The sequence below is a fragment of the Crocodylus porosus genome, unplaced genomic scaffold (genome assembly GCF_001723895.1).
Source record: "Crocodylus porosus isolate Cpor-Errol unplaced genomic scaffold, CroPor_comp1, whole genome shotgun sequence".
NCBI classification, from domain to species: domain Eukaryota; kingdom Metazoa; phylum Chordata; order Crocodylia; family Crocodylidae; genus Crocodylus; species Crocodylus porosus.
The window spans coordinates 50,119,248-50,134,224 of NW_017728931.1; the positions used below are offsets into that span (position 1 = coordinate 50,119,248).

At 44.6% G+C, this 14,977-nt stretch overlaps 1 protein-coding gene across 4 annotated transcripts in view; it reads right to left on the minus strand.

Annotated features, from left to right (window-relative positions):
* Positions 1 to 663: 663 nt before the first annotated feature.
* The window catches only part of RBFOX2 (RNA binding protein, fox-1 homolog 2), a 255,627-nt gene continuing 241,313 nt past the window's right edge, over positions 664 to 14,977 (minus strand). For 3 of the 4 annotated variants that reach the window (XM_019544824.1, XM_019544826.1, XM_019544825.1), the window contains exons 11-13: positions 9,493 to 9,581; positions 8,535 to 8,607; positions 664 to 7,097 (exon numbers count right to left, since the gene is read on the minus strand). In XM_019544824.1, the coding sequence (XP_019400369.1) occupies positions 7,053 to 7,097; positions 8,535 to 8,607; positions 9,493 to 9,581 (207 nt within the window). In that variant the 3' untranslated portion in view covers positions 664 to 7,052. Of the gene's footprint in view, positions 7,098 to 8,534; positions 8,608 to 9,492; positions 9,582 to 14,977 lie in introns of those variants that run through there. The other variant, XM_019544827.1, reaches the window with a different exon arrangement.

Here is a 14,977-nt window from a genome sequence, read left to right on the forward strand (position 1 = left end):
CTTCCCTGATGCTTGCTCCCAAGCTATCAGGGAACAAATGGGAAACCAAGCAGGGAGAAGGAACCCGCTTACTGCTGCTGTCCCTGGCTGAGCCCAGCTCCATACAGAGCCCAGCAGGTGCAGCAGGAACAGCTCTGGAGCTCCTCCCCACCTGTGTGACAGGGAGGCAGGGAGGGAAGCGACATGCTGCTGAGCACAGAGGGGAAGGGAGAGGAATTCTTACTTGCCTCTGGGATTTAAATAAAGGTCCTGGTTGCTGCTCCCATGGTGCAGTTGTCTGAAAAAAGGCGGGGGGGGACGACAGAGGGGCACACTTGCATCACTGCATTCCCCCATGGATCTGCCTCAGCTGTGTTCTGTTTAGAAGCAGCAGCAGAAATGAAGGATCCTGAGAGCTTCACGGGCCTCACTGTATGAACAGGAGGAAACCCAGGGCTAAGGCATGTGAGCAGAGCTAAAGAGAATTTTACCTGCGCTCTGCCAGGATTCTTCGTCTGTCTGGAGCTTACCTTTTTACCATGTTTTAAAGGCACCGATCCCAAGTTAAATCTTCAAGTTAAAACAGCAGCAGCTAATTTTATGTCCTGGTGGGATTGCATGTGAAAACCAACAGAATTTCTTAAGTGAATCAGTACACATACTCACACACACACACAGGACCCATCAGGCTGGTGTTTCTCTCTTTTATTTAAAAACAGTGCTTCATTACCATTTGCAAAGGGTTAGGAAGGGCTCCTCCCTTGCTTAGAGTTTATAAAAGCCAGCAACATGATCAATAATTTATACACATGGATAGTAATACAAAAAAAAAAAGGAATAAAAGCTAAAGATCTAACTACTCCGACCTTCACAATTCCAGCTACTTGATAATAATAGGAGTAACCCAATGAATACTGTATGGTCTGAAAGCTACTATACAATATGATACTTAACAAGGGGTGGGGGCGGGAAGTTAGAGACTGTCACAAAGCCCTGGGATGCAGATACTGCTTCTCCAGAGTCAGCAGGGAAATGGGACCCTGGGCAAGCGGCTTGGGCGTCCTAGGAAATGATCCAGGGGAGGGGAAAGCATCCAAAAATTTGATGCACCCTGTGCCCCGAGGGTACCTGGCAATGCGAGGTGCTGGGGAGACCGCATGAAGGGGCAAGCCAGTCATTGCCATTGGAGGTTCTGTGGCATGTTAGCCTTGCACTGAGAAGCTCCAAGTCTCAGGTAAATCAGCCTGTGAGGTCAGTAAACTCTCCACCAGCTCCAAAGCAGTCTACAGCCCTGGTTCTCATTTGCTATCAGCCCCAGGTATTTGCTACAGCTATTTACAAGCAGAATTTATAATATAAAAAGAAAAAAAAATTAATCACATCCCCTAGGGTAAAAGAGGATTATTTCGTCACTTGATAATGCAGCCAAACCAAGCTGCCAAAACTACGACACGCGCGCACACACACACACACACAAAATACTGTGAACAGAAAAATAGAAGGAAGTGACCAAAGTGGAGACTATTTCTGCGGGAGGCCAGATTTCTTTAAGGAGGCCACTCCTCAGGGAAGCAAACAAAACCCCCACTTGAAATGAAATTGTGAATCTGGTGAGAGACTTATTGACCAGTCTGAACATCAATCCTTAGATCACTGGCATTTTGCTGACAGCTAGCTAAATGAACACTCATGTGGACGGCTTTATACATCAACCATCTTGACTGATGTGCTTTTACTCTGCAACCAGTTGACTTGCAGTTGATCTGGCAGTATTGGGGCTGACAATTTTCCCACCTAAGCTACCACCAGCTGCAGCCAGTAACTACAGTAGGACAGTTACTGCAGATGATTACACTATCTGAAAGTCCCCTTCCACTGTTGGCAGTGACAATCAATTCAGGAATTGAATGCCTTGGTTTGGTTGGCTTTGTACCCTCTGCATGTGTTGGGGAGGAAAAGAGGTCCTCTATTGCATACTCCAGGCTAGAGGAAATATTACCAGGGAGGACTCCCGGAGCCTACTTGAAAAGGGCCCCATTTCACACTCTGGCTATCAGATTCCTGCTTGCCTTGTTGACTGGAAATTTCATTGCAGAAGAAAAGTTTAGCGAGGGGTAGGGAAGGAATCGGGGGGGGGAGGGGAAGAGAGGGGCTTTTCAGACAGTAACATCACCAAAAAATAGTGTTTTATGCAACAAAGAATCAAGTGTCACTGGTGTATACTACAAAATGTTTGACATTTTCAAGAGCATGACAAAATAAAAACACACAGAAGTTTACATTGGATGTTTACCTTGTTCACAAGCTTTTTCTTTTTCTCCTCCTATTTTAAAACAGTGCAAACAGGTAACACGGTCTGTAAAACATGCCCCCTCTGCGCCAAGGTACAGATTCCTCAGAGGCTTCCAGACTAGAGGATCACAAGGAGCAAGCTAATTTCCAGCTGGCCTGTGTGCTTTCCCTTTGGAGTTGGACTCAGCAAAAGTAGAGCTCCCCAGAGTCAGTATGTTTTTCCCTTCTTGAATTCCTAAGTGTTCCCTATGCCTGTTCTCTACTTTGACTCTTTCCTATGGTACAGATGTTTGGAGTGTGAGGGAGTTAGAGAAGAGGCGAGATGCATAAGGATTTGCAAAGCCTTATTTTATATTCTCTACCCTTAAGGGCCCTACCTTCTTGTGTTCAAACCACAATAGCCAGGGATTCCTTTAAAAATGATTCTTCCTAGAAAGGTGTGCCAGGCTAGGGAATGGTTTTGTAAACCGTTTTACAGCCTGGTACAGCCCGAGCTGACAGATCTGAGATAACATTAACATCACTGTTACCTAGCTCTCCCATACCATTTTTTATCCACAGATCTCAAAGTACTGGACACCAAAAGACTGAGCATCTTTATCTCCTCCACTCTGTGGATGAGGAACCTGGAGCACGGACGGAGTGAACCAATTGGTCCAAGATCACACTGACGGAGCCAAGAATAGAACCTCGGTCTCCCAACTCCAGGCCCATGGCCCATCCTCTTGGACCACTCTACTGCCTGCATGTCATCAGTGCTTTGAAGTGAGAATCATTTAAAACTGGGATTTGGTTCAAGACAGTTGAACTCAACTCTCATTTGCACATGGCAACACAACAGCTGTTCAACCGGGGGACAACTGGTTACAGGAGGCTGGTGACTACTCCTAGACCACCTCAAGAGCACAGCAAAACTCTAAGGGCTTGTCTACAAGCCAGAGCTATGCTGCTTCCATTCTGCTAAGTACCCCTAGTGTATACACAATTTTACCAGCATAAAAGATGCTTTACCCCATTGAAGTTCGTTCCCATACAGGAAAGGAAATAACCAGCAGAAGTCACCTTTTCAGCATGCATGCTAAAGGTGCACCATTATAACTTCAGCATTAAGAAGAGATCAGGCCCCTAACTGAAAGAGTCTTATTGGTATAAAGGCGTGTGTAGACCAGGCCTACAAGAGCTAAGTCCTGTTTCAGATAAATCCTTGAATGTTGACCATCACAGCTCTGCTAGTGATTTTCTCCTCAGTCAAAAAAGGGTAGCCTCTGCTCTGCCCCTACTTTCTAACTCCCTATTTAAAACCTTTAGTATAATTATATTTTACACAGATGCATGTGAGGCTTCCCTCACCTCTTCAAAGATGGACATAGCAAGGCTTGGCTAACCTGAATGAAAGTCACTGTTTGTATCATGAGGCACTTCATCAAACACCAAAGGAATCGGAGTCACTGTATTTGTTGAGATGGCAGGAGATGAGGGGATCCCACTTGCCACAGAAGAGCATTCACAGGAGAACTCCTGGCACCAAAATCCAGCTGTGGCCACAATTTTCTAGGAGATCTTGCACTTTGGAAATTCCTGGGACTATATGAATGATAGTACATGTCTAAAATTAGCCAGCCCCCTCCTGTAACCAGCAGTACAAAAGGCTCGGCTTGTCCACCACTGTGTCATCAGGGAGGATAGGAATTGGGAACAACCAGGTGCTAAAACAGTGAGGCATCTTCAGCTGCAATCCCTGGACTCAAACTTGTCGGTTTGCTAAAGCATATTTAAGGGGCTTGACAAGGAGTAATGGATCAGGGGGACCCATGCGCTGATGTATTAGGAACCCAGTATCGATGGGTCTCTGACCCTGGCAATACTAGGTACTTTTACATTAGGGGACCCAGCCTCCATGAAACACCAGAACACAGGTTCTCACACAAAGTGGGCTAAAGCTGCCAAGGACAGATTCTACACAAAGCAGAAACAACACCTAACCTCCCCTGCAAGCAGGGGGGTGAGGGTGCAACTAACTGCACGCTGCACTGCCATGATGCAGGAGGACACTTGAGAAAGCAGTTTGACCTTTCAGAAGCTGCAGTCAGAACCAGCTGAACTGACATATGAAAGGTGTAGAGGCTCAAGTGGCTGCCGATTCAGTTATGCATGCTGTCTTTCCTCACCCTCTCCCACCCTGCAGCTTCCAAACGTTGATAACTTCTCCTCCATGAGAATAATGGGAGAGACGTCCTTTCTTTCATTTCCTCCCCCATCCAAATGTGGTTCAAACCAACTCCAGTTGCGGCTTTTGCTGCATCTCAGCTCCAGGAAGGAGCAACCCCTCTGCCTGGGGATGGCGATTAGCTTGCCTCAAACATAACACTAGAAGTTCCACTAGACATGGTTTTTCTTTTCCCACTCAACCATCAAAAGCCAAAAAACCCCACCATCCTCATGTCCTTGATTTTGTGAAAGCCCCAACACCCCCCTCCAATTTCCAATCTAACTAAAATATTTATATACAAACAACAAAAATTGTCATAACAGCAACAAACCAAACTTTGGCTTGGAAAAAAATAAAACTGAAAAAAAAATAAGTGGCCAATAGGCTGGCAGTTTGGTGTCCCCTTGTTCTAGCTATTCCTCCTTGGATTCAATAGCTGTAGGGTCTCTAGCTTAGCTGATCACCTTCCCATCCTTCTTATCTCAAGCACCTTCCCTCTGCCAGGCACAGGGAGGGAGAGGTGTGTGTGTGTGGGTGTGTGTAAAACAGGGATGGGAAAGAGCAAAGTTGTGTGTTGTGCGTGGCTGGGCCAGTGCAGCTTCCAGGCAGCCCTGCTTGCTGAGAAAGCTTACAGTTAATGCAGTTGGCTTCCTATTCTGCTATCAGCCATTGAAGCAGCAGCAAGTGTGCAGTGGCAGGAGCTGAGAAGGCTGCAGCTACAAATCCATGCTCCAAGCTGCCTTTTGGGGAGAGCATGGGGAGTGGGGGGGAGTGAAGGTCACCCCAGTACCAATTCAAACAGACAGGGGAGCCTAATGGACTTGTGCTTTTCCCTCTGTTTCTCTAATATCTTGGATTAGATAAAGTTTTGAGAGAACCTGCATTTGATTGCAACGGCTGCTTGGAACATCACACTAGCTAATGGCTGAAGAGGAGACTACTCCCCTTTGGTTTCTAAAATCAGGGTCATATTCTGAGAGCAATGACTCATTGCCACAATGCTGCTCTTGCAGCAACCTGCAAAATTTATGCTTTTCAAAAATAGCAGAATCGCTCTACTCCCGAGAGCAGAGGAGAGGTGGCCTGGGAGTCACGGAGCCCTTCTAAACAGCCTCTCTGCTTTAGAGTTTTACAATCTGTAGTGTAAATTACAGGATCGAGCAGTTCAGGTGCACATCTCTCTTTGAAGAATACTGAGCGACTGAACAGAATGGCCCCAGGGACTGTAGGCTGGATATGCAAGGGCCTCAGATAGACCTAGGAAGTGGGAATTTCCTATGACTTCAGAGCTAGAAATAATTGCTTCTACCTGCCCTCAGACACCTAAGCCACACGATACGACTTTCAGGGATAGTGTTCTGACAAGACGGACCCTCTTCCGTCACCCAAACACACCCTCTGTGCCTCTGCAGCTGATCCATAACTCATTTTAACTCACTCACACTATTCAAAACAGTTTAGTTGCAGCAGTGCCTAGGTGGCTCAAGGTGAACAAGAAGAGGGACCTTGAATGCTGGACCTCAGAGCAGTTCAGCACAGTACTGAGACAGGTTTCTTCGGCAAGCTTTTGCCCTCCTCAGGACTGCACACACATCACCTCCATAATATTAAATGATTCTTGACATCTGAGAAAGAAACACTCTGCTGCTCCTGCCCAATATCTGCAGTGCACTTGCCACTCCCTCCAGGGAAGAAGGCAAGGAGAGGCAATAAGACAGACAGACCTTGGAAAGGAACAGGGAAAAAACTACAACAATTACAGCCCAGTAATAGGCAACAGATCAAGTAGGATTAGCTGTGTGTGGGAGGTGGGGGGGAGATTTCCTCAATAATTCATTTCAAAGTCTTGTCCCCTCTACAGCAGTCAATAACCAAAGTCATTGGGCAGGTTGAAGGAATCTTCTCTTGCCAACTCTAAAAGTCTGACACTGCCGAAACTGTCCCAAGCCTGTACATGTCAGACGGTGATAAAATGAGGGAAATCTCTGCATTTCCCCTCTTTCCAAATATAAATGGCTACTTCCCACCATCATATGGGGTCCGAGCCACAGAGAAGCAGCAATTCCTTCTGAAGACAGGCCAAGTCTTCCCCTTCCTGTTTCTCAGGCACCAAGAACCAGACCCAGGTAAAGTAACTGTCTGCACATTCCTGATTAATTGCATGATATTGGTTCCTAACAGCTTTCCTTATCACTAATCACCTCTTCCGTGATTGCTAGGATAAGCTACGCACCAACATACAGACACAGAAATGCATTATTTTTACCACAGTTAAAAAAAAAAAAAAAACCCAAAATACCCCAAAACCAAAAAACTAAAGGGAAAAAAAACAAAAAAAGAAAAAAAAAAAGAAATGCACAATCTTTGGAACAAAAGAATTAAAGGCAGAAATTTAAAGGAAAAATACATATTCAAAGAACATAGTGAGGTATAAAAAAGTATTTTCTCTTTTGTTTTTTTTTTTCTGTTTTTCCTCCTCATCTTGCTATAGAGTTCCTCTACTAGTAAATATTGCAATAGCCAGGCCTCATGAGCTGGGGGGCTGTCCCACTTGCAGGGGGTTCACGTCACTTCAGTAGGGGGCGAATCGGCTGTAGCCGCCTCGGTATAAACTCGCCTGCAGAAGTCAAAAGAGAAAAGAAGAGGCAGTTTAGAGGTGCTCAGAGGAGAAACTTTTAAGGCAATGACAAAAGGCTCTCAGTACTGACAAGTGTGTCCAGGCACTGAACTGGTACCTTTGGAGTCTCTGCATAACAGAAAAGATGGGAGAGACCAAGACAGAAAAACCAAAACATGGACTCAGGTGGGTTATATTCAAAGACAAGGAGCTAAAAAGTAGAGGTCAGCAAGTCTCCCTGTGCAAACATGGTAAGCTTTCTGTAAGCTGTCTCAGTCACCTTAGATGCCAATACAACTCTTGTCTGATCCTGTTTAAGCTCTACACCTCCAAACCAAAGCCGCAATGCAGCTCTCCCCTAGCATCTCATTCCTAATCTGAAACACTCTAGGCTGTTCCTGTTCCAGGGGCTCCTCACATCAGTCTTGACCTAGACACTCCTGGTGTCCCATGAATCTTCTCATTTAGAGTCTGAAATATATGGAACTTAGGATGTGGGAAAGCAGGGGGCAAATGAGGATAAACAAGCTACAACTAGTTTTGTCCCCTCAGATTCCCTCATCCATATACTTCCCATCTTACAAAGTAAGGCTCTGCTCTGTGAGACAACTGTTAAAATGGCATTTTCTTACCCAGAAGACAAGCTCTGGGCATATTAGAGTCAGATCTGCTGACTTTAGGGACAAAACAAGTGTTTGCTGCTTTTACTCCTGCGAGTCCTGAGATCTATTCCTCCTTGTACAAAAGAAGAGCATTCCAAATCCCAGTCCCACCTTTATAGGCCTTCTAAAGGCAATGGGTACAGAGATGGCTCGGAGGGCCCAACTGTTTATTCACTTCCCTTCTGCCTGAGCTGACAGTTTAGACATTGCCAGCTGACAGTGTAGTTCTTCAGCAACTTCATTCATACGGCAAAAAGATCTAGGAATGACAGCTTTGCCGGTAGCTCTATGATGACCACAGAAGTTAAGACCTTATTCCCCCACTCCCAAGAAATCAGTTTTTTAAAGCATGCAGCAGTGACTTTCAAGTTAATAAAAGGTGATAAGAGGAAGCTTTGCCCCTCCAAGTTCTGATAATCCTGGTCACATCTCCTCTTTAATAAAGCTATGATGGTCACCAAAAAAGAATTGGCTATGCTCATATGATCATCATATAGGCCTCCCTCCACCCCCTATCCCCATCTCCTAACCACCAGAACAGCAAGATACCATCAAGACAGTGACATCAAAGCAGGTTGTCTTCTACTATAGCAGTAAAGCTTTCTGGCTCCCTCAATACAAACACACAAGACTAAACTATCACTGTAGTCCTAGGGCCTCGTAATAAAAAGTGGTGGTGGATGGAGACTCATTGCAGCCGCTGTGCCTTGGACAGCAGTTCTTCATAGTGGGGATAAGAAAAATGGCAGGAGGATAGAAAAAAAATCATACATACCACAGCGCCAACTCCGTAGCTAGCGGCAGGGGCAAGGGCGTGGTAAGGGTCTGCTGTGTACACCCTGCCATAACTGAGGAAAGGGTAAAGAAAAATAAAGTCACTCCTGATGGCTTTAGACTTCCTGTACGCTGAAAGGGAACAGGAGGACCACTGTGCCCACCCTTGTTCCCTAAACACGTGCACGTATGCACTGGCTTCCCCAGTGCCCCCAATACAATGGGCATGCTGGCATAGGGGGTATGATAAGATGGGATGAGAGAAAGGCCTGAAAAAAAATTTTTAAAAGAGTGTAATAAAAGCCATCACATTTGATGCATCCTTTACCGCTAATGGTACAATCTGGGAGAAAGGCAACTACTATCATTAAGGTAACTGCCCTCATTACAGCTGCTAAATGGAAAAGAAGTGAGGGATTCTGAAGAATAAGACAGTGAGAGTGTAAGCCGTCAGCTCTTGCATGTGCCAGAATGAAAATGCAACCTCACTACACAGGGGGGGAGAGAAGACCTTGGGGCAATTACCTGGGTGGTAATAACCCCCTGCAGTTATACAGAGGTTTTCATTAAAGGGTCTCAAACTGCTTGACAAGTGGAATCACTGTCACAGTTTTACAGTTGGGAAAAACAAAGGCACTGAGTGATTAAACGCTTCCTCAAGGTCCAACATTTCTCAGTTCCTGGCACCTGGCCCTAGCCATAAACCACTCTGCCTCCCTTGGCAGAGGATCAAAGGGCACCAATACAGACATTTCCCTTATGCCTGCATACACCTGACAGCTACACAGCCCAGGATTGGAGGAGGCAAACGGAACTGTGTACTTTAAATGTTTTCTTTCTTGAGGGGCGTGCGAATGAGACAGACAGAGAAATGGGATAAAGGAGTATGAACATGGAACAGCACTTCTTGAATCCTTGAATACATAAAGCTTGTCCTTGTCCCCCTCCCCCTTACATACCCATCGCTGTAAGCTGCTGCAGCGGCTGCAGCGGCTGTGGCTGCTGTTGCAGTAGCAGGCTGTGCATATCTGTAGGCTGCATATCCACCCTGCAGGAGAGAAGAGAACTGACTTTACAGATACCTGTCCACCCACACAGGGCAAAACATCACACGCAGCACGAAGAGAGGGATGTTTCAAACTGCATCAGCTCTTATGTCATGTCCAACACAAGAGTCACCACTAAACCCATATATGCTCTGCCCTTCCCCAGAAGGCTTGGGCAGACTTGAATCATGGTAAAAAGCCCCAGCACAGTGCACTGGGGAGCAGGCCAAATGAAATGTAGGATTATCCTTGTGGGAGATTATATTTGGTATTGAGGATGGGAAAAATCAGGATAAACAGAAGTAAAACCTGAATGCTCTCCACTTCACATGACATTGTTAAATTTCTTTTCCAGTGGTATCTGTGCTAGAAAGGAAGTCATCCAGAGGAACTTTTACTTTTCTCTACCTTGAGCATGGAAAGAAATGTAGATATTACCTGGCCTAGATCCACAGAAATGCAACAAGTTAAAAAAACCAGAGCTGAACAAGGCAACACCAACTGGTAGTCTCAGACCTGCCAACAATTAAATGTATGCAGAGACTGAACCACTTGGATGTGGCCCCTCAAAATGAAGGTGAGACATTGGAGAATGGGTGGGTGGCTGCTATGTTAGAGAAGCTTACATTGCTATTTTTATGCTATATTTGCTCTGGAGAATATATAGACACTTTTAAAATCTGCTGATATCCTACCAGTCCCAGATGGTTGTTCAGAAAGATACCTATGCCTCTCAAAGAACTGGCAAAAACCATTCTGCATCCTGAGCCAAAGGACTTGTGGGTCTCAGAGCAGGATTCCTGAATAGCAGCAAAACAGCAGCTCCTTCCACTCCTACTTTCTCTGGGCTGAGGGAGGCCTGGCTAGTCAGGCGAGAGTCTCTGTACTTTAAATGGGACCCCTGAAGTAACCTACAGCATGCAAGGATACTTTCTGGGGACAGAAGCCAATCTCAAGAGGTTACTGTGCCTAGAAGCCATGATAGCAAGCTCCCTTAGACAGGAATTTGATTTACTGTATGATTCTGTACATGGCTTTTTCTTAACTCTGTGGGGAATAATATTGTCAGTGACTGTAATTTCCCTACATGACTGAGTGACAGGGAGTCATAAATTAAAACAGAACACTCTAAAGTCCACTTTTGTTAGTTTTCAACATTTATACAGTTGTGTGGGAATAGGAGCTGGCCTGAGGCCCTTTCACTCCAGAACAGGCTTACAGTTTCTCTGCCACGTGCAGCATATATAGTTCTTGGCCAGAGTAGGGGAAAAGCAAAAACCTCAAGGTTATAACCAATCAGAAGGAAAACACATGAACAGTTTCAGCATGGGAAGTCTGCCTCTTCTGCTGGACTAAATCTTGGGTTAGTTAACTTTAACAAGAGGAAATTACTTTCATTACATTTCTGCTGCCTGATGGAGCAAATCTACCCCAAGGGCAGAGTGTCTTAAGGGACACTGGTTTGGAAATGCTTTCTTGCTCTGGAGAGGATGAAGCTATAATGCATATGGGTAAACTACAGTGTTCTTGTTAGTAGAGTAGGACACCATTCAAATCTTCACCCATTAAATATCATATCTTCCCTTTAAAATGGCATCATGTCACAGCTTTGCCCTTCTAGCTATTAACTGTCTCTGTTTTAGTCCCTTCATCCCAAACCAATGGATGAATGGGAAACGCAACAGGAAACAGACCTGCCTAGACAGCAATGAGTTAATGAGTTGAAACTCAAAAAAGAATCCTCCAAAAAGTGGAAACTTGGTCATATTACTAGGAACAAACATAAGAATAACCACACAGATGTTCAGGGAGAAAGTTAGAAAAGCCAAGGCATGAGCTGAGATATACCTGGTAAGAGACAAAAGGCAATAAAAAAGGGACTCTATGAGTCTGTCAAAAGTAAGAGGAAAAAAAAAAAATCAAAGAAACCATAGGTCTTTACAAAATACAGAAGCCAAATCTAGTTATGGATGATGCAGAGAAGGCTGAAGCATATAATGTTTTTACTTCAGGTCTTTACAAACAGGATCAGCTACCAGATGATAAGCCTGCTTGGTAGCAAAGATAAAGAAGGAAACAAACCATCTAGAGTAGCAGAGGAACAGGTTACAGATGACTAAGAGAAGCTAGATGCTTTCAAGTCCACAGAGCAAGATGAGATGCAACTTAGGATACTGAAAGAACTGGCTGAGATAATTTCAGAGGCATTAGCTATCCTTTTTGAGAGCTTGTGGAGTTTAGGTGAGGTCCCAGGTAACTGGAAAAGGGCAAATATAGTGAACATCTTTAAGAAGGGGAAGGAGGAGGATCCAGGGAATTACCAATCAGTCAGCCTGACCTTGATACCTAGTAAGATTATGGAGCAGGTCCTCAAGGGATTTATGGTAAAGCATCTAGAGGCAAAAATGGTGACCAGAAACAGCCGGAATGGAGATTCACCAAAAGGAAACCATGCCTGACTAACCTGCTTTCCTTCTATGATAAGGTGGCAGGATCTGTGGATAGGGGAGAGCAATGGAGGTGATGCACTTTGATTTGAGCAAGGCTTTTGACACTTTCTCATAACATTCTCATTAACAAGCTAAGCAAGTACCAACTAAATGAAAGAGCGTACGGCAGACACAAAACTTGTTGGCTCAACATACTCAACAAATAGTCAACAACAGCTCAATGTCTAGTTCAGAGGAGACATCGAGTGGAGTTACCCAGGAGCCTGCCCCATGTCTGGAATCATTCAACATCTTCATTAATGATTTGGGCCATGGGAAGAAGTGCTTGCTTAGCAACCTTGCAGATGATGCCAAGTTGGGTGGAGTCGCAGATGCCCTGTAAGGTAAGACTAGGATCTGGAATGACCTGGAAAGATTGGAAAAATGGTCTGCCAACAACCAGATGAAATTTAACAAGGACAAATGTAGAGTCCTGCATCTGGGACAGAATAACTGCATATATGAATCCGGACTGGAGAATGACCGGTTAGGCTGCAGTACTACAAAGAAGGACTTGGTGGTTACAGTGGAAGTAAGGTGAATATGAGCTAACAGTGTGCTCTCCAGGCGGCAACAACAACAAAAAAAGCCAAAGGCATACTGGCTGTATTAAAAGGAGTGTCACTTACAAATCAAGATAAATTATTCCTCCACTCTATTCAGCACTAGTGAGGCCTCACATGAAATACTGTGTCCAGTTTTGGGCCCCAAACTTCATGAAAGATGTGGACAGATTGGAAAGAGCCCAACAGAGAGCCACAAAAATTGTTAGGGACTTAGAAAGCATAACTCATGTGGAAAGGCTGAAATAACTAGGGCTACTTAGTCTGGAGAAGAGCAACTGAGGGAGGAACTTGAAAACAGTCTTCAGATACCTGAAGAGCAATTACAGAGAGGATGGAGACAGACCACCTTTTCTCGGTGGACATACAGGACAGGACTAGAAGCAATGGCCTCAACCTGCAACACAGGAAATTTAGCTTGGAGGTCACGAGGAACTTCCTGACTGTAAGGGTGGTCAGGCATTGAAAACAGGCTACACTGAGGAGTTGGAAACTCTCCATACCTGGAAATTTTCAAGAGAAGTTTAGGTACACACTTGGCTGGGATGATTTAGTGTGGGATGATCCTGTCCTGAGCAGGGAGCTGAACTGGATGACTTGATGAGATTCCTTCCAGCCCTGTTTTCCTACAATCTCAATTTTTTTGGCTTTTACACATTATTACTGATCCCCAAAATGTGTGAGGGAGAGAGCACATGAGATACAGTGAGATTAAGTTCATTCAAATTAAACCTTCCCCAGGAAATTCAAACAAATCTTCAAATGAATAATGGCACTGTACCCTCTCAGTTTATGAGACTGCTGAATTCTTGATGAGTCTAATAGTCAGGCAGATGCAAAACATTCAAATCCACACCGCGTAGCATCACATGCAGGGCAGCCTGCATTAGAACGTGCTGAGGTTCTCACTCTCCTACACATTTGCTACCTACATTTGAGGTTAACAGCCATGTTAAATGTGACTGGAGGTTACTGTGGACATGACAGCAAGATGCAGTTTGAAACCAAAAAAAAGAGGCGAGGGGGGGTTCATTTATTCTTTTAAACTTACATGTCTTGTACAGGAGAAGAGGGAGAAAGGGGTTGGAGTCAGGTGTGGGAAGGGGAATGGTGTAACATTTATTAATCAAATTAAAAACTAAGCATGCTGACATCTGGAGCTAAAACAACCAGCAAAATCACCACGTTCAGACTCATATTGGCTAGTTCTATCTATCCCAGCATTCTCTTGGGACAGCAGTTCGCCCTAGGCTCTACCACAAGCTCGGTGAAGTACACAGCCTCAATTACTAGAGCGTGCAGCCACAACGACCTGCTATTACGGAAACAGTCAGTCACCACTGGAGTTAACATTCCAAACCTTAACAATCCCCACGTCCCCCCAAAAATATATGTCTCCCACCCTAGCCCTCTCCCACACCACAATGTTAATAATTATAACAAGCAATAACCCATCTGTTATATCAGAGAAGGGAACAGAGACTCCACTGAGAGATTTAGAGCGAGATGTTAACATTTCTTCAGTCAACTGCACAACAAACAAAAACAGGAGAAATAATTCATTGGAGAAATGAAGTTAAGAAATAGGTGACACGTGTACTGCTTTTAACCATGCACTGAAGCTACCGCTGACTTAAAAAAAAAGTTAAAGGTTATATGTATATACACACACACGAGCAGACTTGCTTGAGCTAAACCAGCCTGCAAAGTCTATTTGTGCGTATATCAATTTAAAAAAAAAGGGGGGGGGGTGGAATTAGCATGGCTTTAATACATTTTTTGCATAGAAGCAATGAGCATGGATAGCTTTAGGGATTCTAGCATCTGGATCTCTCAAGCGTGACTGAATCAGGTCCCAAAATACAAAAGCATGGAGGAAAAAAATGTTTCTTACTCCTTTTTTAATATTCTTTCATTGCTTTCAGTGAGTTTTAGGAAGGGAGAAAAGCCCAGGGAGACACTGTGCAAGTTTCCTTACTTAGCAGTAACTCCCACTAATCCAAACCTGGGACCCACATGTAGTTTCATCAGTACCTCTAAAATCCCACACAGCTTGTCCAAGGCACCCATGACATGGCCCTTCTGCTATTCTTGTCCACATTGAATTTCGCCTGAAGGAAGAAGCTAATCTGCTAACTCACTCAGTTTCTAATGCCACTCACACTTCAGGTACTGTACTTTATTTGAACTGTGTCACATTTTTGATGAAGCTGAGTGTTCATGTCACTTCATGAATACAATAGACCCTGACTAGCTTCTCTATAGCCCTCCAGTGCTGCAGCTAGCTCCTAAGGGAACATGCCCTTCAATGGCACAGTCCCCAAATACCTAGGACAGTTGTGCAAA